Source organism: Oncorhynchus mykiss, chromosome 6, assembly GCF_057628025.1.
Source record: "Oncorhynchus mykiss isolate SJ-2025 chromosome 6, ASM5762802v1, whole genome shotgun sequence".
Lineage (NCBI taxonomy): Eukaryota > Metazoa > Chordata > Actinopteri > Salmoniformes > Salmonidae > Oncorhynchus > Oncorhynchus mykiss.
The window spans coordinates 56,072,106-56,095,241 of NC_143027.1; the positions used below are offsets into that span (position 1 = coordinate 56,072,106).

A 23,136-nucleotide genomic window follows, 5' to 3' on the forward strand; every position below is an offset into this window, starting at 1 on the left:
TTGTTTCAGGACGGGGCCACTCTGGTCTACTTATTGCCCCTTCCCCGCGGTTGGGGTGCCACAGAAACAATCTATTTCTAGTAAGGGCGTATGGGGAGAACAGGGAGGGGACAATAAGTAGACCAGAGCCATTGGCCTCACGCAGGAAAGCATGCTGACGCGAGAGAGGGAACGCCCACTTACAGACAGGAACCCTGACTATTTTTTCCAATGGTAAACTGCCTGAGTAAGACATCTTGGTCTATTCACCATCCTTGCTGACACCTTCATAAACACAGGGCTTGCAGTGACATCACTGCTGTCAAAAACACTGGCCTGTGGGCTGTAGGCTAAAGACTCAATCCCTGATTAATCCCAGGTATAAGAATAGATCCCTGTCTGTGGCTCCATGAAAGCAAGCATGCATATGGTGTATTGGAGTGTATATTTACTGTCGAGCACTATTTATGGGGTGGGTTAGGAGAGATGTGGTGATAAATTGACTGACACATCCAGTTTTGCCTTCAGTAATAAATTGACTCTGCCGTAGGTCTTTAGTCCCCTATTCTGAGACATACTGTATCTGCACAGCGTACATTCTGTTCACCCAAATTGTTTTGGGAGATTTTGCATGCGACTGTCTAACGGTTTGTCTTTTTCCATGTGTAAATCCAGTGTGTTTAGGCCAATGCAATGACCTCATAGGGTCATAACAAAAAGGTAACCTCATTCACAATGCTTAGAGCTTGTGACGTCAATTGATGTGTCACATAAATGTGTGCTTATGCTGAGTGCATGTGATATAGGATTAACATTGGAAGTATTTACTGAAAGGAATACTGAGCACATACAGGGTGTATCAGTGTATGCACTGTCTGGGTTTTGTTTAATACATTTGTACAAAAAGCAGGGGGGGAAAGTAAGCATTTTAAACACATAAAACATTAGTTTTTCTTTCCAGTCATCTTCACACACAAAATCAGGCACACAAACTCTGAAATCATCCTACAAAACAACAAAGATAATAATTACATTGATAGCTAAATAACACAGACAAACGCAGTCACAAGGTTACAAAGTGTGAAAAAAAGATACAATTTGTTGTGTCAATGTCACATCAAACTATGAGTTCTCAAATTTCAGCATCACAGTCATCTTGGTATAACATTCTGTCCATTAATCAAGGCCCTAAACCAGTTTGCCTCTTACAGTACATCTGGCTTGCCCTGCAAAGTGGCTTGCTGTATCCAAGCAGAATCTCATTTTTCACCCTTCTTGTTTAAGTTTACCCATGTCTTCCCTCCGTATAAGCCCATGCCTGTGCACTGTAGCGTCTATTTCAGTTCTGCACGTAGCAGTGTCTCTCTGTGTCCGGGGGGAAATGGAGGGGTCAATTTAGGATCTGTCCTTTCCAGTTTAATCTCCACACACTGCTCTTTGCTCACTGGCGGGCCCTGGCATTGGCAAAGGCGTCTCTGAGCCAAGGCGAGTCTTCATAGAGCCGAGGGTCACCCAGGTACTCTGTGGTGCGCTTGTAGAAGTAGTAGTACAACACGGACGCTGCACACAAACACACATCACCAATGAAAGACTGAAGTCATTTGGTTTTGAAACAGAAAAGACAACAACTATTGCGTTTCAGGCCTAAAAGGTTTCCTAAAATGTGTTTCAGTAAGTGTGTGACCAAAGACAGCCTCACCTATTCTTTGGAAGACAAAAAGCACTTGGAGACCATCCGTCCACACATAGCGGTTTGATTTTAGCCAGCGTAGATTCTGCAGAGATAGACACAACCCAATGCATCATTCAGTTTGAGGGATAGCATTCTTTCACTAAGACATATAATAAACCATAAATTGATAGTAAATGATAATACATATGTAATAAACAATTCTGAGGCCTACAGAAAACTTGAAATTCCATATCCACAACGTAAAATAAATCTCACATATCAGGTTAGTGGCAAATATAATTTCCCCCTGTGGATTAATAAAGTATACTCTCATCTTATTTGTGGCTAGGTGTGAATCCACTTATGACAAAAGCTCAGTCATAGTTGGTTGCCAGGGAGCTTCCTGAACATCACAGCTCAGGCTAAATCCCCCAATTGCCTGTTAGAAAGATCCGTTCCTCTACAGTACTTCTCTCAAACCTCAAATTCACTGAATGTTGATCACCAGTCTATGAACAGATCCCATACCTTCACACGTGCACATTTCTATAATAACTAGAAATCACAACTATCCCCATGAAAATACACAAGACACACACATGCAGGCTTTACACATACAGTTGAATTTGGAAGTTTACATACACCTTAGCCAAGTACTTTTAAACTCTGTTTTTCACAATTCTTGACATTTAATCCAAGTAAAAATGTCATGTTTTAGGTCAGTTAGGATCACCACTTTATTTTAAGAATGTGAAATGTCAGAATAATAGTAGAGAGAATTATTTATTTCAGCTTTTATTTCTTTCATCACATTCCCAGTGGGTCAGAAGATTACATACACTCAATTAGTATTTAGTAGCATTGCCTTTAAATTGTTTAATTGTTTGGGTCAAACATTTCAGGTAGCCTTCCACAAGCTTCCCACAATAAGTTAGATTAATTTTGGCCCATTCCTCCTGACAGAGCTGATGTAACTGAGTCAGGTTTGTAGGCCTCCTTGCTCGCACTCTTTTTCAGTTCTGCCCACAAATGTTCTATGGGATTGAGGTCAGGGCTTTGTGATGGCCACTCCAATACCTTGACTTTGTTGTCCTTAAGCCATTTTGCCACAACTTTGGAAGTATGCTTGGGGTCATTGTCCATTTGGAAGACCCATTTGCGACCAAGCTTGAACTTCCTGACTGATGTCTTGAGATGTTGCTTCAATATATCCACATCTTTTTCCTACCTCATGATGCCATCTATTTTGTGAAGTGCTCCAGTCCCACCTGCAGCAAAGCACCCCCACAACATGATGCTTTTTTATGGCGGTTTTGGAGCAGTGGCTTCTTCCTTGCTGAGCGGCCTTTCAGGTTATGTCGATATAAGACTTGTTTTACCGTGGTTACAGATACATTTGTACCTGTTTCCTCCAGCATCTTCACAAGGTCCTTTGCTGTTGTTCTGGGATTGATTTGCACTTTTCGCACCAAAGTACGTTCATCACTAGGAGACAGAACGCATCTCCTTCCTGAGCAGTATAACGGCTGAGTGGTCCCATGGTGTTTATACTTGCACACTAATGTTTGTACAGATGAGTGCGGTACCTTCGGGCATTTGGAAATTGCTCCCAAGGATGAACCAGACTTGCGGAGGTCTACCATTTTTTTCTTAGGTCTTGGCTGATATCTTTTGATTTTCCCATGATGTCAAGCAAAGAGGCTCTGAGTTTGAAGGTAGGCCTTGAAATACATCCACAGGTACACCTCCAATTGACTCAAATTATGTCAATTCGCCTATCAGAAGCTTCTAAAGCCATGACATAATTTTCTGGAATTGTCCAAGCTGTTTAAAGGCACAGTCAATTAGTGTATGTAAACTTCTGACCCAATGGAATTGTGATACAGTGAGTTATAAGTGAAATAATCTGTCTGTAAACAATTGTTGGAAAAATTACTTAGGACATCTACTTTGTGCATGACACAACTGACATGCCAAAACTATAGTTTGTTAACAAGAAATTTGTGTAGTGGTTGAAAAATGAGTTTTAATGACTGCAACCTAAAGGTATGTAAACTTCTGACTTCAACTGTATATACATATCTATCTGTACATGCATACACACACACACACACACATAGATATATATACACACATACAGTGCCTTGCGAAAGTATTCGGCCCCCTTGAACTTTGCGACCTTTTGCCACATTTCAGGCTTCAAACATAAAGATATAAAACTGTATTTTTTTGTGAGGAATCAACAACAAGTGGGACACAATCATGAAGTGGAACGACATTTATTGGAACTTCTGGAGAGAGTTTGCTGCACTGAAAGTAAAGGGGCTGAATAATTTTGCACGCCCAATTTTTCAGTTTTTGATTTGTTAAAAAAGTTTGAAATATCCAATAAATGTCGTTCCACTTCATGATTGTGTCCCACTTGTTGTTGATTCTTCACAAAAAAATAAAGTTTTATATCTTTATGTTTGAAGCCTGAAATGTGGCAAAAGGTCGCAAAGTTCAAGGGGGCCGAATACTTTTGCAAGGCACTGTATATATGTGTGTGTATATGTATGTATGCATGTATAGATAGGTGTATATTTATGTATGTAGACATACATACACACACACACACACCTATTTATATATATATATATATAAATATATAAAACACACACATATCTATCTATATATATGTATATATACACACACACATCTATATATGTATATATGTATATGTATGTAGAGATACACACACACACCTATATATGTATATATGTATATATACACACACACACATTTATATACATACATACACACACACAGTTTGTGGGACACGCTGTATTTTGTAAAATTCTACTGCACAACAGACCACACGATTTAAGTTAATCAAATTTTTACCAAAATTATTCATACTCATTCATATGTTAGTATTAAACATAAGATTTATCTGTAAAATAAATAATGAGACATTATTTAGTTACAACACTGAAGAAGATTTTGATGAAGGACCATTTTTAAAGAGTCTACAGGAGGGCACACCGGGCTACGCAATGATAAGTTGACAGGCAAGTCGTTTAGTTTTTTACTGGAAGGCTAGCCAACTATCTAGTAAACACCTCGGGTAGGAGGTTGGTGTCTCTTTGAACAAAATTAAAATGGTTATATCTTGTAATTGAACAACATAGTAAGGTGGCCAATAACTGGGGACCATATGCTGATAATACGGGACATATTATTTTTGCTAAACCGCTTATCAAAAAGCTGATGGTAGTAGTATTTCCACTGAAATGTCTAACATGCTAATTGCTAACCCGTTAGTTAACATTTTTACGACACCAATAATCACAAAACATTGATGGCTTGATTACAGCTAGCACATAAGCATTTCGCTGCACCTTTCATACCTGTTGTAAACTATGCATGTAATGAATAAACTTAGATTTTAATTGACACACATACATACACACACAGCGTACCATGATCCAGGAGTGTAGGGAGATGCTGAGGGTCAGGTAGAGGGCAGAGAGCAGCAGCAGGGCCCTGAAGCGCTCCAGCAGCAAGGACACCAGGCCCACCTGGAACACGTAGGTGTTGAACAGCATCAGCAGAATGATGATCAGGTTAAACAGGATGGCTATGTCCTGGATACTGAGAGAGAGAGAGAGAGAGAAGCTTCCATTTAGTTACAGTTACGTTAAATGAATGAAGACACACAATTGGACACACGCACACACTGTGCTCAGGGACCAGAGTTGAGAAACACTGCTTTTTACATTGTGTCAATCCCCCTTTTCTCCCACCCTTAAATAATTCATTTACATCAGTCTACCCCCTGGCTCTCCCATCCTTCCCCGCGTCTTACATGAAGAGCACCAGCTGGACAACGGGCGCTGCCCTCAGCAGCTCACTGAAGGAGTTGACAAACAGGTCAAAGGTCAACAGGCTCAGCTGGATCAACAGCACCAGGGAGTAGTTGTTGGTCTGCAGCATCTCCGGGCCGAAGGCTGGACGCCCGGGCTGTGTGCGGCTCCAAGGAGGATCCAAGGTGGCGCACACTCACACACACGCAGACAGGGAAACATACACACTAACTATACAGACACAGGTGCACACATGCAGAGGTGCCAGCTGCCGTCTTGAGCTTCTGCACGGCAGCTTGCTGTGTCCAATATATATGTGTTTACATAGAGCAGATGCAGGTGCAGTGCGTTTGTTGTTCCTAATTAAGGACTATTCCACTGACTGAGGAGCTCTGTGGTTTGCTATCGGCCAGAGACATTGGAAGAGCTCTCTGAAAATGCTTTTGTTAGCTATTAGCATGTTGAAAGTGGAGAGGGTCCTCTTTCCAGCCCAAAAGAATAGTTCCAGCCCACAGTAAAACCGTTGTAGCACACAGTTCCTTATGGCGTGGTGTTAGCTTTGAACACCTACAGGCAAAGGTGACAGTCGCTTTCCAATAGGGTGTTCTACCCGCATCACCTTTCTACTGGCTCTAAATCCATTCCACAGCTATATTCAACAGAGACTCTGTAGTAGAGAAAAACAGAGTAAGCAGAGAGTAAACAATATACAGTGGTAAAAATACATCTGTAATAACTGTTTCCCAAACATAAATACATGTACTGTACACACGCACGCACACAAAGGGTTACTCAAAATGCTTGATATGACTCTGTTGCATGAACATCCAGTACAGTATCACGGAGTGGTCCAATCTTACGCATCTTAATGAGTCTGTTTTTGAATTTCCCAAAATATGAATACCCTAAACTTGTCTAAATGTGACATGACATGTGTGGATGTAGAGCTATAAGGCTGTGTCTAGACTTGACAATTCATGCAGCCTTAGTATTCTGATCACAGCCTTCTGATCGTGTAATTCCGAACGGTCACGCATGGTAGACACATTTTAAATGTAGGTGTAGATGCGTGACCGTTCGGAATTACGCATCTACACCTACATTTAAAATGTGTCTACCGTGTCCACAGTGTGTCTGGATTCCTATATTCAAATGCCAGTATGCATTCTACAAATAGTTTGGCCCTACACTCTAAATATTCCATGGCTGACAAGATACAAATAACAAGAACTGGCATCATATTTGGGTCTAAATTATGTTGTCTTTTCGTAGGTGTGTATAATACTTTAGGTGTGCCTGATTTGGCGTGCCCGGCACAATAGTGCCCATGGGATAGTTCGAAAAGCGCAAACCCTGCCCAGCCGACACCAGGGGAGCTAAACCAAGCGCAACTAAAGTAACTGAAAAAAAAATAATAATAATTGACCCAGGTCTGACTGGCACTGTCTGTGTCCAAATTAAGATCACTTCTTAACAGGGCTGGTTTAGGCACTGTATACTGTAATTTAGTTAGTTTAAAGTAAACTGTCCCACCTCGACACAATTAACAAGACCTGACCTTTTGCACCTTGTAAAAGTCACTTGTCTGGTCTGAGTGGCACAATGGTAACCTCACCGCCACTGTCACCTGCTGGGAGTGTTTCACAAACGGGACAGGATTGTGACTGGATGAGCCTGTGTGTTATGCTGCCCCATGCCATGCTCACAGAAGTAAGGCCCTGTCCAATAGGGACATTTGAGGGATTAAACTATTCACTCGCTCAGTCATGCTGTAACCGGTCATTTCTGTAACCAGTCATGGCCATAGCCAGTCATTGCCATGCAGTCTAGCGTATTTCCACCATAGGAACTGGAGTTATGGCCTTGAGTGTCGACTTTGACTTAGAGAGTGTTTAATGCCTACATTGGATGCCCCAATGAAGGGGAGAAGTAGTTCAGAAGTGGGATCTTTCTTTAAAATAAATGATGAGGCAATTCTTATACCTTTCTCCTGAAGTGTGCACTCCTGCACTTTTCCCCACACATTTAAAATAATTGGATTCTTGTAGCTAGATTGGTTTTCCCCACTATATTTCTTACACTAGTTTCCTTTCAGATCCATTAACGAAAGTATCAAGTGCTGAAGATCAATGGGACTCAGAGATGTTCTGCTTTATACTATAGCATGGCCTACTGAATTAAGACAATTGACCTACTGTAGCCCAGGCCACCTCAGCTGCAAGAGCAGAGAAGCCTATACATAACCATGACCCCATTAACGCATGTGTTTACCCTTTAACATCAACAATGATGTTGATGTTGACTTATGACCTCTTACTTTACATAGTCGTGACATTCAGTACAATGATACCTACAGTACTGCTATTTAACTAGGATGTATGCTGTAGAATTACATTCACTCTGCCTGGGAATCAAGGCTTCAAGTGTTGTGGCCTCCAAGTGTAAAAATAATGACCAAACCGGGCTATCTGGTCTGAGTCGTATCCATCACAGATTGACAGCTTGGCATGAGTTGTGATTTTAAATTGCTATGTTGGTGGCAGATGTGGGATCAAGTTGTGCGGTGGATTTTTGGAGCGAAAAGGTACCAGCATATTCACAAACCATACTTAACAAAAATACAAATACAACATGTGAAGTGTTGGTCCCATGTTTCATGAGCTGAAATTAAAGATCATAGACATTTTCCATACGCACAAAAATATGATTTCTCTCAGATGTCGTGGGGCAACATTCCACAGGCCACAATCAACAGCCTGATCAACTGTATGATCAACTGACCAATTAGTGAATAAAATATCAGAATTGGGCTGCTTGTATAAACACAGAGATGTCTGTTTGTTGAGTAGACAGGCACAGTGTCCACTGTCTCCGTCTCATTGACTGATACAATAAACCAATTATGGAGTGTTGTAGCTATTGCAGCTTGTGACAAAGCCAGGCAGACTACTGTAGTCCTTACACTTGCTGTGATGGCATTTTGTGAGACTGGCTCACTGTCCCAACAAGCTTCCTAGTGACTCCACATGGACTCTAATGACCAGAGAAGCAAGTGACATATTTATAGCCTCACACTGCGGCAGGTGTAAGGTGGATTAGGACTAGTTTCACACACTTAAGACTCTAGGCCAAGCCTTGCTGGGCCGATGCACAAACTGATGCTATAGTTGTAACCTAGAAACTTACTCACAGAAGCACTTGAACAGTGACATAGCCTAAATAACAATAAACGGTGCCCAATAATAACAATAATAGGCTGCACTTTGTATCATCATTATAATTTGATATGACAAATGTTCTGTGTAAGACAAAGATTGCAATTAAATGTTCTATGTATTGTTTTAAATGTATTATCCCGGCTGATTGGAAAATTAATTATTAGAATGTCATATAGCAACTCTCATTCAAACACTTGACTGTAAGCAGGTAGCCAACAGCTGCTGGTTACAAACCCAAAAACAAGCCATGTAAGGTTTACTATTGTCATTGTGCTGTTAAATTATGTATATGTATACTGAACAAAAATATAAATGCAACCATTTCAAAGATTTAATGAGTTACAGTTCATATAAGGAAATAAGTCACCAGAAAAATGTATTAGGCCCTAATCTATGGATTTCACATGACTCGGTAGGGGTGCAGCCATGGGTGGGCATAGGCCCACCGACTGGGGAACCAGGCCCAGCCAATCAGAAATTGTTTTTCCCCACAAAAGGGCTTTATTACAGACAGAAATACACCCAACAGCTCTGATGGACATTCCTGCAGTCAGCATGTCAATTGCACACTCCCTCAAAACTTGAGACATTTGGGGCATTGTGTTGTGTGACAAAACAGTACATTTTAAAGTGTCCTTTTATTGTCCCCAGCACAAGGTGCACCTGTGTAATGACATTGCTGTTTAATCAGGTTCTTGATATTCCACACCTGTCAGGTGGATGGATTATCTTGGCAAAGGAGAAATTCTCACTAACGGATGTAATCAAATTTGTGCACAACATTTTTGAGAAATAAAACTTATTGTGCATATTGAACATGTCTGGGATTTTTTTTTTTTTCAGCTCATGGGACCAACACTTTACATGTTGCGTTTATATTTTTGTTCAGTGTAGTATATTTTAGTTAGGTTTACAACCTTATATTGACATTGTACCCACTACTCCCGTGTTTTCAAAGCCTTAGATTGTTAGGGCGATAATCTCTTTAAGAAACAACCTGACAGCTTGTTGTCTACAAAGTGGTGAGCAGTAGCGTCAAGTAAAATTAAGGATATCCTGAAAACCACAATATTGAAATTAAAAACACATGATAAAATATAGCTAGTACCTGAAATGTCCCTTTTTGAGATGAAGATTGTTCTATCTGGCGTCTACCCGCGCGTAATTCTCTCAAAATTATGCACACTCTCTTGACCATCCACAACACAGCAGTAACACAGACCATTGGCACATACCCAACCTGCCTGCGCGTCTCCCATGGTGACAGTTTTTTTCCGCGCTACATCCCTAATAGAAGGGCGTGATTTTGTACAATGGAACAAACCCCGCAGCCTTTTCTTGGCTATTATCATTTAATAGATCAAAATTAAAGTAAGACAAACAAAAGGGTATCTTCATGGGGGTTTCAAATGTGATTTGGTGTTTTTAGGTCTGTTTGCAAATATCTAAAACTTCATATCCTTACATCTCAAATGATGCTGATAGTAACTTTGCCTTTGGCCGGTTATATACAAGATTACGGTAATGTATGACATGAAACCAACCCAAAGGGGAACCATTGCCATCTAGTGGCAACACAACGTTTAGACTTGACTATGAATAGGCTTTGCTCAGTACATTTAGCATTTAAGGGTACTCAATTGTGCTTAAAAAACGTTGATGCACATAGGCAATATGTTATCCCATTTCAAGTCAGCATAATAGTATGATATGGGATGTCAGCCTAATGAAAAAAATGATGCAAAAGGTCAATCCCAATAATTATGAAGATACGATGATACTCAAATGTTGGCTACCGTTACCCCCTTGTATCCTTTTCTTCGTATGGTTAGATTCATATGCTTTTATGATTGACACATGTATTTTGTGTTTGCCTGCTTACTTTTAGTATATCATATTCTATTAACTTTTCTTTGAAAGATCATGAATCAGTAGCAATTAATTTCCATGTAAAATGACCCATGAGCCCCAACCTGTGAAGTTCATAGGAGCATGTCAAATTTGGGTGTCAAATGAAAGCTAAGAGTCTATATTATTAATAAATTAAAGAATATACATTTTTCAACCATTTTCCATCCTAAAAAATGTGGAATTAGCTAAGGCTTTGATTTCTGGTCAAACAGATGGAAAACAGGTCTTAGAAAACATGTACCAGAAAAAGTGTACACATCCAACAAGTAAAGACCCCTGCCAACTAATATCAACACTTATATTTAGTGTTGGATACATTTTTATGCCTACTATTAGTTTTAGAAACATTGTCTTGTGCCTTGGAATTCCGTTACCAAAAACCCATGTCTTTAGGATATGTTTTAATTTCTCTCCCTCATGATGAAGGAGGATAATAAAAGTTCAAAGCTGTAACTAGGTGATTCAGGAACATTCACTATGCTCTTGGTAAGCAACTCGTGTAGATTTGACCTTGTGTTTAAGGTTATTGTTCTGCTGAAAGGTGAATTCATCTCCCAGTGTCTGATGGAAAGCCGAATGAATCAGATTTTGCCTGTGATTAGCTCCATTACGTTTATTTTATATCCTGAAAAACTCCCTAGTCCTTAACAATTGCAAGCATACCCATAACATAATGCAGCTACCAGTATGCTTGAAAATATAGAGAGTGGTGTTGTACTGGATTTGCCCCGCTTTGCATTCAGGACAAAAGTGAATTGCTTTGCCACATTTTTTGCAGTATTAATTTAGTGCCTTTTTGCAAACATGATGCATGTTTTGGAATATTTGTATTCTGTATATGCATCCTTCTTTTCAAGCTTTCATTTATGTTAGTATTGTGGAGTAACTACCATGTTGATCCATCCTCAGTTTTCTCCTATCACAGCCATTAAACTAGCTCAGGTTGATCCTGTTTCCGTTGATCATCCTTGAGCTGTTTCTACAACTTGATTGCAGTTCACCTGTGTTAAATTCAATTGACTGGACATGATTTGGAAAGGCACAAACCTGTCTATTAAAAAGGTCCCGCAGTTGACAGTGCATGTCAGAGCAAAGACCAAGCCTTGAGGTCAAAAGGATTGTCCGTAGAGGTCCGAGACAGGATTGTGTCAAGGCACAGATCTGGGAAGGGTACCAAAAAATGTCTACAGCATTGAAAGTCACCAAGAACACAGTGGCTTCAATCATTCTTAAATAGAAGTTTGGAACCACCAAGACTCTTACTAGAGCTGGCCGCCCGGCCAAACTGCGCAATCGGGGGAGAAGGGCTTTGGTTAGGGAGGTGACCAAGAACCCAATGGTCACTCTGACAGAGTTCCAGAATTCCTCTGTGGAGATGGGAGAACCTTCCAGAAGGACAACCATCTTTTCAGAACTCCACCAATCAGGCCTTTATGTTAAAGTGGCCAGACGGAAGCCACTCCTCAGTAAAAGGCATATGAGATCAGATCATGAGAAACAAGATTCTCTGGTCTGATGAAACCAAGATTGAACTCTTTGGCCTGAATGCCAAGCGTCACGCCTGGAGGAAACCTGGCATCATCCCTTCGGTGAAGCCAGGTGGTGTCAGCATCATGCTGTGGGGATGTTTTTCAGCGGCAAGGACTGAGAGACTAGTCAGGATCGAGGGAAAGATGAACAGAGCAAAGTACCGAAAGATCTGTGATGAAAACCTGCTCCAGAGTGCTCAGGACCTCAGACTGGGGCGAAGGTTCACCTTCCAACAGGACAACGACCCTAAACACACAGCCAAAACAACGCAGGAGGGGCTTCGTGGCAAGTCTCTGAATTCCCTTGAGTGGCCCAGCCAGAGCCCAGACTTGAACCCAATGAAACATCTCTGGAGAGACCTGAAAATAGCTGTGCTGCGACTCTCACCATCCAATCTGACAAAGCTTGAGAGGATCTGCAGAGAAGAATGGAAGATGCTCCCCAAATACAGGCGTTCCAAGCTTGTAGTATGAAAACCCAAGAAGATTCAAGGCTGTAATCACTGCCAAACGTGCTTCAACAAAGTACTGAGTAAAGGATCTAAATGCTTATGTAAATGTGATTTACATAATTTTTTTTATATACATTTGCAAAAAAACTGTTTTTGCTTTGTCATTATGGGGTATTGTCTGTAGATTCAGAGAATAAAACATTTAATACATTTTAAAATAAGGCTGTAACGTAACAAAATGTGAAAAAAGTCAACGGGTCTGAATGCACTGTATTTAGCAATTTTATGGCTATGTAGCAGTCTTATGGATTGGGGACAGAAGCTGTCTCGGAGCATGTTGGTCCGAGTGCCGATGCCCTGGTACTGTTGACCGGACGGTAGCAGAGTAAACAGTCTATGACTTGAGTTGCTAGCGTATTTGGCAATCGTTCGGGCTTTCCTCTAACACCGGCTGATATAGAGGTCCTGGATGACAGGGAGCTCGGCCAGTGATGTACTGGATGTCTGCATCACCCTCTGTAGCACTTTACGGCCGAGGGTGGTGCATTTGCAATACCAAGCTGTGATGCAGCCAGTCAACATGCTCTTGATGGTGTAGCTGTCAAACTTTTTGATATTCCGAGGGCCCATGCCAAATCTTTTCAGCCTCCTGACGGCGAAGAGGAGTTGATTAGCCCTCTTCACGACTGGACAATGTTAAGTCCTTAGTGATGAGGACGCCAAAATCTTGAAGCTCTCGACCCGCTCGACTACAGCCCTGTGGATGTGGGCATGCTCTCCCCTCTTTCTACTGTAATCCACGATCAACCACTTGGTTTTACTGACGTTGAGGGAGAAACTGTTGTCATGGAACCACACTGCCAAGTCTCTGACATCCTCCCTGTAGGCTCTCATCACCGTCGGTGCTCAGGCCTACCACTGTTGTGTCGTCAGAAAACTTGATGATGGTGTTGGACTCATGCATGGCCACACAGTCGTGGTTGAATAAGGAGTACAGGAGGGGACTGAGCACACACCCTTGAGGGGCTCCCATATTGAGGGTGAGCTGTTGCCTATATTCACCACCTGGTCCGTCCAGTCAGGAAGTCCAGGATCCAGTTACAGAGGGAGATAGTCAGTCCCAGGGTCCCTAGGTTGGTGATGAGCTTGGAGGGACTATGGTGTTAAACACTGAGCGGTAGTCACTGAACAGCATTATCACATAGTTATTTCCCCTCTTGTCAAGGTGGGAGAGGACAGTGTAAAGTGCAATTAAGATTGTGTAATCTGGGGATCTGTTGGGACGGTATGTGAATTGGTGAGGGTCCAGGGTGTCTGGGATGAAGGAGAGATTTTACAATTCTGTGAAACATTCACCAACTGGTTTGCACATGCTTTGAAAACACACACTGGAATTTCCTCTTCCCCGGCAGCCATGCGAGTGTTAACCGGTTGAAAAGTTTTGCTCACTTTGGCCACGGTGAGCGAAATCACACAGTCATCCTGAACTCAGGGGCTTTCACACAACACTCAGTGTTGTATTCCTTGTATCGAGCATAAAAGGCATTTCGCTTGTTTCAGATTTCTGCACAGTTCTAAACAGCTCCCTCTGCAACTGGATCCTAGACTTCCTGACGGGCCGCCCCCCAGGAGGTAAGGGTAGGTAACAACACATCTGCCACGCTGATCCTCAACACAGGGGCTCCTCAGGGGTGCATGCCCAGTCCCCTCCTGTACTCCCTGTTCACTCATAACTGCACGGCCAGGCACGACTCCAACACTTTCATTAGTTTGCTGATGACACAACAGTGGTAGGCCTGATCACCGACAACGATGAGACAGCCTATAGGGAGGTCAGAGACCTGACCATGCGGTGCAAGGACAACCTATCCATCAATGTGATCAAGACAAAGAAGATGATTGTGGACTACAGGAAAAAGAGGACCGAGCACGCCCCCATTCTCATCAATGGGGCTGTTGTGGAGCAGGTTGAGAGCTTCCAGTTCCTTGGCGTCCACATCACCAACAAACTATCATGGTCCAAACACACCAAGACAGTCGTGAAGAGGGCATGACAAAACCTATTCCCCCTCAGGAGACTGAAAAAAATTAGCTTGGGTCCTCAGATCCTCAAAACGTTCTACAGTTGCACCATCGAGAGGATCCTGACTGGTTGCATCACTGCCTGGTATGGCAACTGCTCGGCCTCCGATCGCAAGGCACTACAGAGGGTAGCGCATATGGCCGAGTACATCACCGGGACCAAGCTTCCTGCCATTCAGGACCTCTATACCAGGTGGTGTCAGAGGCACTAAAATGGTCAAAGACTCCATCCACCCTAGTCATAGATTGTTCTCTCTGCTACCGCAAAGCAAGCGGTACCGGAGCGCCAAGTCTAGGTCCAAGAGGCTTCTAAACAGCTTCTACCCCCAAGCCATTAGACTCCTGAACAGCTAATCAAATGGCTACCCAGACTATTTGCACCCCCTCGTAACCTCCAACTACACTGCTGCTACTCTCTGTTATTATCTATGGATAGCCACTTTGACAACCCTACCTGCATGTACTTAATTATCTAAAATACCTCGACACCAGTGTCCCCGCACATTGACACATTGACTCTGTACCGGTACCCCCTATATATAGCCCCGCTATTGTTATTTACTGCTGCTCTTTATATATGTTTTCTTATCTCTTAGGTATTTTCTTAAAACTGCATCGTTGGTTAAGGGCTTGTAAGTTAGCATTTCACTGTAAGGTCTACACCTGTATTCAGTGCATGTGAAATAACATTTGATTTGATTTGCATAGCCTAGTGGTTAGAGTGTTGGACTAGTAACCGAAAGGTTGCAAGTTCAAATCTGTCGTTCTGCCCCTGAACAGGCAGTTAACCCACTGTTCCTAGGCCGTCATTGAAAATAAGAATTTGTTCTTCATAGGACCACTTCTGTTTTTAGCGCATCACTGCAGAGAATGAAATCATGGTCAGATTTGCTGACGGGAAGAGAAGGGATGGCCTTATATGCATTTCTGTTGGTAGAATAAAAGTGGTCTTGAGTTTTAGCGCCCCGCAGTGGAGCAGGAGACATGTTGTAAAAAGTGAGGTAGAACAGTTTTAAGACTCCCTGCATTAAAGTCTCAGCTCACCAGAAACGCTGCTTCTGGGTGAGCCATTTCTTGTTTGTTTATGGTGTCAAAGTGGTGTTGGCTTGTGGAGGGTTGTTGTTTCTGGGTACAAATCAGGGAACCATGATGAAATTGACTTTCCGCAATTCTGTTACCTGGTGTAAATCCACTTCACTAACTGTAGTTAAATAAGCAAAATAGAGTCCATGTGTCATGTCATGGCCAGCTGACACCCCATTTATTTCTGCAGACATCCTTGAATCTTAATTCAGAGCAGATATTTAACAACATTTTCAGAAAACATGGACACAGAATGCAGGGAGATTTTATTTGAGGTCTGTTAACAAACCTTGTTATTTCAGTAAATGTGTTTTGAAACAATTCCAGTGTAAATTATTAAAAGTAGTCCTTGTGCATAGAGTTGTAGCCTATGGTTTGTTAAACTTTGAAGCAAATAGTTTTTGTTTGACATACCTTCAAGTTAAAAATCTGATTCTCAGCGCAAATCCGAGTCCATGGAATTGCCCAGCAGCAACCAGGAACAGAGCTGTTCTATTGCGCCACAGGGTAGAAAAAAATCTAAGTGATTGGGTGGAGTCGACACGACCTACTTACTGTACAGTCATAGACTCCAGTGGACCAACTACTCATTAGTTTAGCATTTTGCGCTTCCCCCTCTCTGGTTTGGACTATCGAAGGAATCCCTGAAAAATAGAATTCGGAATGAAAACGACCAAAAACTAGTTTTACACATCTATATCTATTATTTTGGACACATCAACGCCTTGCTACTTGTAACAACACAGCCGCAGGTAGGTAGCTTGTTACTTTGTAGCTAACACATTAGCGTGTTCGACAGCGAACGTTACAATTCACAGAAACTGTTTGGATTCTAAGGCAACATATTTCATTATTTATTGTTTTAGTGATACAAAGCAGGGTTAACATGTCAATTTGAACGTTATACTGCGGGGAAATTATTGTTGTCTAGTTAGCATGTAGGCTATGTTAGCTCACAGGAACACAGCAATTCTATTTTCTTTTTGAATCGGAGATATGTAGTCAGCTGCTGAGATTTAGGTATGCCAAATATTCTTTCGGATAGGGATACTGAACTAGATTCAGCCGCGGGACGATTGTTTTTATTGAGGAGATGGTCAGGGGCCGGAACATAATTACAAATAATTCGTAGACTGCAAATTGACCGCAAGAAGCCTAAACAAATATAATATTATATATTAAACCACCCAGACACATCAAAGATACAGTCCTCCTTCTGAACTGAGCTGCAATCAGGAATGAAACTGCCCAGCGATGTATGTTACCCTGACCTAAATAACAGAGTGAAAAGAAGAATACCAATATTCCAAAACCTGTAGCCTAGTGGTTAGAGCTTTGGACTAGTAACCGGAAGGTTGCAAGTTCAAACCCCCGAGCTGACAAGGTACAAATCTGTTGTTCTGCCCCTGAACAGGCAGTTAACCCACTAGGCCCTCATTGAAAATAAGAATTGCCTAGTTAAATAAAGGTAAAATAAAAATACTGCAAAAAAAGCCTTTTGTTAACCCACAGTTCCTAGGCCCTCATTGAAAATAAGAATTTGTTCTTAACTGACTTGCCTAGTTAAATAAAGGTAAAATAAAAATACTGCAAAAAAAGCCTTTTGTTAACCCACTGTTCCTAGGCCCTCATTGAAAATAAGAATTTGTTCTTAACTGACTTGCCTAGTTAAATAAAGGTAAAATAAAAATACTGCAAAAAAAGCCTTTTGTTAACCCACTGTTCCTAGGCCCTCATTGAAAATAAGAATTTGTTCTTAACTGACTTGCCTAGTTAAATAAAGGTAAAATAAAAATACTGCAAAAAAAGCCTTTTGTTAACCCACTGTTCCTAGGCCCTCATTGAAAATAAGAATTTGTTCTTAACTGACTTGCCTAGTTAAATAAAGGTAAAATAAAAATACTGCAAAAAAAGCCTTTTGTTAACCCACTGTTCCTAGGCCCTCATTGAAAATAAGAATTTGTTCTTAACTGACTTGCCTAGTTAAATAAAGGTAAAATAAAAATACTGCAAAAAAAGCCTTATGTTTCGGGCAAATCCAACACATCACTGAGTAACTGCCTCCTTATTTTCAAGCATGGTGGTGGCTGCATCATTGGCAAGTACTGGGGGAGAGGAATTCACTTTTCAGCAGGACAATAGCCTACAACACAAGGCCAAATCTACACCGGAGTTGCTTACCAAGAAGACAGAGAATGTTCCTGAGTGGTCAAGTTAGTTTTGACTTAAATCATATCAAGCTTTATGTATATAGCACATTTCAGACATGATTACAATGCAATGCGACTTCACAGGAATAAACTATGAAAATACAAACAGAAATAACAGAGAATAAAAAAGAAAAGAATAACAATCTAAATTGAAACACTAAAAAAACATTGAAGCTAAAAATATGTTTTAAGATCTCTTTTAAAAATGTCCACAGTTTTGCCCCCCATCAGGTTCTCTGGCAGACTATTTCAGAGGCAGGGGGCATAGTATCTAAAGGCTACCATGCTTCTTGTGCCTAGGCTTTGGGATAGTTAAAAGGCCAGTGCCAGAGGACCTGAGGGACCTACTGAGTACAAAGCATGTCTGATATGTAATGGGGTGCACAATCGTGGATTGATTTAAAAACCAATAGAATAATCATTAAATGTATTCTAAAACTCACAGGAAGCCAGTGCAGAGACTTTAAAACCTGTGTAATGTGTGCTCTCAGTCTGGTCATGTTCAGTACCCATGCTGCAGCCTTCTGTGTGTTTTTCAGTTGACCAATGTATTTCTTGGTTAGAACAGACGTGAGATCATTACAGTGCTTGTAATAAAAGCAACGATGAGTTTCTCTGTATCAGCCTGAGATAGAAACGGACACACCATGGCAATGTTCCTCATGTGGTAAAAAGCTATTTTCGTTACATTCCTAATGTGTGATTCAAAATTGAGTTCAGAATCTAAAATGAGTTTTTTACCTGGTGTTTTATCTTTATTGCCTGTGAATTAAAATGCGGCCAGATTCTCTCTCTGTGCTTTGGCTCCCATATTAAGCACGTTGGTCTTGTTTTAGCTGAAGGAAGTTGTGAGCCATCTATGTATTTAAATCACTAATATAGTCTAATTTATCTGTGGAGCTAAAATCCTCTGTTGACCCAGAAATGTAAAGTTGTGTATCGTCTGTGTAGCAGTGAAAATCAATGCCGTGCTTTCTGCTGCCAAGGGGTAACATATAAACCGAACAGTAAAATATAGCAAGACTTAAAAATATTGCTGTCTAGCCATGATCCCTAACATCTTGACAGAGATTGAAGAATTTTGAAATGGGCAAATATTGCACAATCCAGGTGTGCAAAGCTTTTCTAGACTTACCCAAGAAGACTCACAACTCTATTCAATGCCAAAGGTGTTTCTAACATGTAGTGATTCAGGGCGCTGAATACTTATGCAACCACTATATTTTAGTTTTTTCATTTCTATTGATCAAAAATTACAATTAAATGCATTTTAATCCCACTTTGTAACACAATGAAATGTGAAGAAATCCAAAGTGTCTGAATATTTGGGGCTCCCGAGTGGCGTAGCGGTCTAAGGCACTGCATCTCAGTGCTAGAGGCGTCACGACAGACCTTGGTTAGATTCCAGGCTGTATCACAACTTGCCGTGATTGGGAGTCCCATAGGGCGGGGCGCACAATTGGCCCGGTGTCATCTGGGATAGGGTTTCGCCGGGGTAGGCCGTCATTGTCAATAAGAATTTGTTCCTAATTGACTTGCCTAGTTCAATAAAAATGAATACTTTTGCAAGGCACAATATATCTCTATTATGCGTGGTAATACTTTGGAACAGATTTCCAAAATTAAAATCCATTGGAACTTTTTTGCTGTATGAGAACTTGGGGGGGCCAATTAAAATCACCTGCCGGTCCGCCAGTTGAGGAACCCTGCTTTAGAACATTGTTTATATTCCAACTTATTTTTGTTAGTTCTTTATGTTATGTAGCCTATTTTGTATGACAGTTTGCATGTCGTTCAAAGGCTATAATTATAATTAATGGAGTTTCAAATAGGTATTTCAATTGAATTTTCTACATCCCCATCAAAATAAATTTGTTTGGAATCGTTGACAAACTATTGTACGCTACAATAAATACGGTGCCAGTTATTTGCAAAATACCCCAAAACCCATGCATTAATTATTGTTTTTATTTATCATTAATCTAATTAATAATAGTTTGACTAAACACAGGCCTATAGCCAATATAAAAGAATACAAATTACGAAATAAACCATATTCATTCAAGTCCAAAACATGCCCTGAACTGAAAGGGTTCAAAGCATTTAAATACTTTAATGATATGTCATGCACAGGAGACAAGTCAATGACTACTCATAGGCTCATAAACAATTTCAGACAGGTGTGGTGTGTCTGGAGCATGTCTGGTTGTCAGTGGTCTTGTATTGAGCGCTAGGCGATTCCATTAAGGTTTAAGGAAAAAGGTGATTTCAGTGTTCAAAATGTGAACATTTGCAAAGCTGTGATCAAGGAAAAGGGGGGCTACTTTGAAGAATCTCAAATAAAAAATATATTGTGATTAGTTTAACTCTTCTTTTGGTTACAACATGATTCCATATGTGTTATTTTATAGTTTTGATGTCTTCACTATTATTCTACAATGTAGAAAATAGAACAAATAAAGATAAACCCTTAAATGAGTAGGTGTGTCCAAACTTTTGACCTGTACTGTATGTTTTCAATGTGTTGAACCCTGTATATTGAAAGAGCCTTTATGATTTTGTATCTCAGATTTGGGATTTAAGTTTGACCTCTTTAGTGTGTTGTCCTCCTCCTGTGCACGTTGTTTTCTTTACTCAGCGACTCCGTTTATGTACATAATACAATGATGAGTTCCTGTCAAAGGATTGTTTGAATTTAATTGACAGGGACACACTAATGGGGCCCACCCTAACAGATGGTGAACAGTCACCGGGCAGGTTCAGTCGACAGACCCCCACACAAATATAGGCCTACACACACTGTAAAACCATGAATTCTTGATGAAGTAACCTACATTGTCTCCTAATGCCAAATGTAAGCATGGTGAACTTAATGAGTTGCTGCATATGGACTTCTCTATATGAGATGCCAGAAAAGTTATTCCACAAGAAATAGCTTTGGCTACTGTACGTTTAACATAATAAGATAATGTTCTAGATATGACCTTTTATAACATGATTCTAAATATATTATTTGCCGCAGGAATCAAATATGCACTCTCACAGTATAAGACGGTAATGGTCAGATCATGCAGCATGAGAACGCATGATGCTGCTGTGATCACTGTTATGGTGAATATAAGCCCATTCAAACTGTTCAGTACAGCACTTTGCAAATACGTCTTCTTTCCACAGCTTTTGCTTGCTATGTAACGTCTACCACAGGCTGGCCGGCCAAGTTGACTTGCAGTGTTACAGTAGGCTAGAGAAGGCTGTCTTGCATTTTGTATTAATGCAGTTGTGTGTGTGTGTGCGTGTGCATGAGCGGTGTAGAGAAGGCAGTGAACTTACAGTAGAGAAGGCTCTTATATTAGTGTTACAGAAAGCTTAGACTAGTACACTCTGTTACGGCCTGTGTGTGGGAGAGAGAGAAGGCTGGCAGAAGGAGGAGGAAAGGGCAGGTCTGGACTTGACTAGAGGTCGACCGATTAATCGGAATGGCCGATTTAATTAGGGCCGATTTCAAGTTTTCATAATCGGAAATCGGTATTTTTGGACACAGATTTGGCCGTTTTTTGGGGGGGTACGATTTTTTTTTTTACATCTTTATTTAACTAGGCAAGTCAGTTAAGAACACATTCTTATTTTCAATGGTGGCCTAGGAATGGTGGGTTAACTGCCTTGTTCAGGGGCAGAACAACAGATTTTTACCTTGTCAGCTCGGGGATTCAATCTTGCAACCTCACGGTTAACTAGTCCAGCGCTCTAACCACCTGCTTTACATTGCACTTCACGAGGAACCTGCCTGTTATGCGAATGCAGTAAAAAGTCAAGGTAAGTTGCTAGCTAGCATTAAACATATCTTATAAAAAAAACAATCAATCAATCAATCATTAATCACTAGTTAACTACACATAGTTGATGATATTACTAGTTTATCTAGCGTGTCCTGTGTTGCATATAATCGATGCAGTGCGCATTCACGAAAAAGGACTGTTGTTGCTCCAACGTGTACCTAACCATAAACATCAATGCCTTTAAAAAAAAATCAATACACAAGTACATATTTTTAAACCTGCATATTTAGCTAAAAGAAATCCAGGTTAGCAGGCAATATTAACCAGGTGAAATTGTCACTTCTCTTGCGTTCATTGCATGCAGAGTCAGGGTATCCACATCGATGGAACAGTAGTGGAGAGGGTAGCAAGTTTTAAGTTCCTCGGCATACACATCACAGACAAACTGAATTGGTCCACTCACACAGACAGCATCGTGAAGAAGGCGCAGCAGCGCCTCTTCAACCTCAGGAGGCTGAAGAAATTCGGCTTGTCACCAAAAGCACTCACAAACTTCTACAGATGCACAATCGAGAGCATCCTGGCGGGCTGTATCACCGCCTGGTATGGCAACTGCACCGCCCTCAACCGTAAGGCTCTCCAGAGGGTAGTGAGGTCTGCACAACGCATCACCGGGGGCAAACTACCTGCCCTCCAGGACACCTACACCACCCGATGTCACAGGAAGGCCATAAAGATCATCAAGGACATCAACCACCCGAGCCACTGCCTGTTCACCCCGCTATCATCCAGAAGGCGAGGTCAGTACAGGTGCATCAAAGCTGGGACCGAGAGACTGAAAAACAGCTTCTATCTCAAGGCCATCAGACTGTTAAACAGCCACCACTAACACTGAGTGGCTGCTGCCAACACACTGACACTGACTCAACTCCAGCCACTTTAATAATGGGAATTGATGGGAAATGATGTAAATATATCACTAGCCACTTTAAACAATGCTACCTTATATAAATGTTACTTACCCTACATTATTCATCTCATATGCATACGTATATACTGTACTCTATATCATCGACGGTATCCTTATGTAATACATGTATCACTAGCCACTTTATACTATACTATGCCACTTTGTTTACATACTCATCTCATTTGTACATACTGTACCCGATACCATCTACTGTATCTTGCCTATGCTGCTCTGTACCATCACTCATTCATATATCCTTATGTACATATTCTTTATCCCCTTACACTGTGTACAAGACAGTAGTTTTGGAATTGTTAGTTAGATTACTTGTTATTACTGCATTGTCGGAACTAGAAGCACAAGCATTTCGCTACACTCGCATTAACATCTGCTAACCATGTGTATGTGA

At 41.1% G+C, this 23,136-nt stretch overlaps 2 protein-coding genes and 1 long non-coding RNA gene across 4 annotated transcripts in view; 1 reads left to right on the plus strand and 2 right to left on the minus strand.

Moving 5' to 3' along the window:
* Window positions 1-23,136, minus strand: part of LOC149982932 (uncharacterized) — a 102,289-nt gene that overhangs the window by 69,951 nt on the left and 9,202 nt on the right. The gene's annotated exons all lie outside the window — the stretch shown is intronic.
* On the minus strand, window positions 835-16,296 carry LOC110526178 (transmembrane protein 138). Of its 2 annotated transcripts, none has more exons than XM_021606857.3 (5): window positions 16,186-16,296; window positions 5,499-6,163; window positions 5,113-5,284; window positions 1,679-1,754; window positions 835-1,539 (listed from the first exon to the last, which is right to left on the minus strand). In XM_021606857.3, the coding sequence occupies exons 2-5, from the start codon at window positions 5,624-5,626 to the stop codon at window positions 1,421-1,423; spliced, it is 495 nt and encodes a 164-aa protein (XP_021462532.1). In that variant the 5' UTR covers window positions 5,627-6,163; window positions 16,186-16,296; the 3' UTR covers window positions 835-1,420. The 2 variants fall into 2 exon arrangements, with proteins under 2 accessions (XP_021462532.1, XP_021462531.1); XM_021606856.3 differs by lacking the exon at window positions 16,186-16,296 and adding an exon at window positions 9,823-9,971.
* LOC110526177 (CD151 antigen) overlaps window positions 15,731-23,136 on the plus strand; it is a 60,711-nt gene continuing 53,305 nt past the window's right edge. Inside the window, exon 1 of the mRNA XM_021606855.3 lies at window positions 15,731-16,523. The gene's annotated coding sequence lies outside the window, so the exon portion shown is untranslated. The remainder of the gene's footprint in view (window positions 16,524-23,136) is intronic.

Excerpts from the sequence above, each read along its gene's own strand:
- LOC110526178 (XM_021606857.3), bottom strand. The coding sequence starts at position 5,626 with ATGCTGCAGACCAACAACTACTCCCTGGTGCTGTTGATCCAGCTGAGC. Across the intron at positions 5,285-5,498 it reads GTCCAGCTGGTGCTCTTCAT|TATCCAGGACATAGCCATCC; the intron begins GTAAGACGCGGG and ends TCTCTCTCTCAG. Across the intron at positions 1,540-1,678 it reads TTTTGTCTTCCAAAGAATAG|CGTCCGTGTTGTACTACTAC; the intron begins GTGAGGCTGTCT and ends GTTTGTGTGCAG.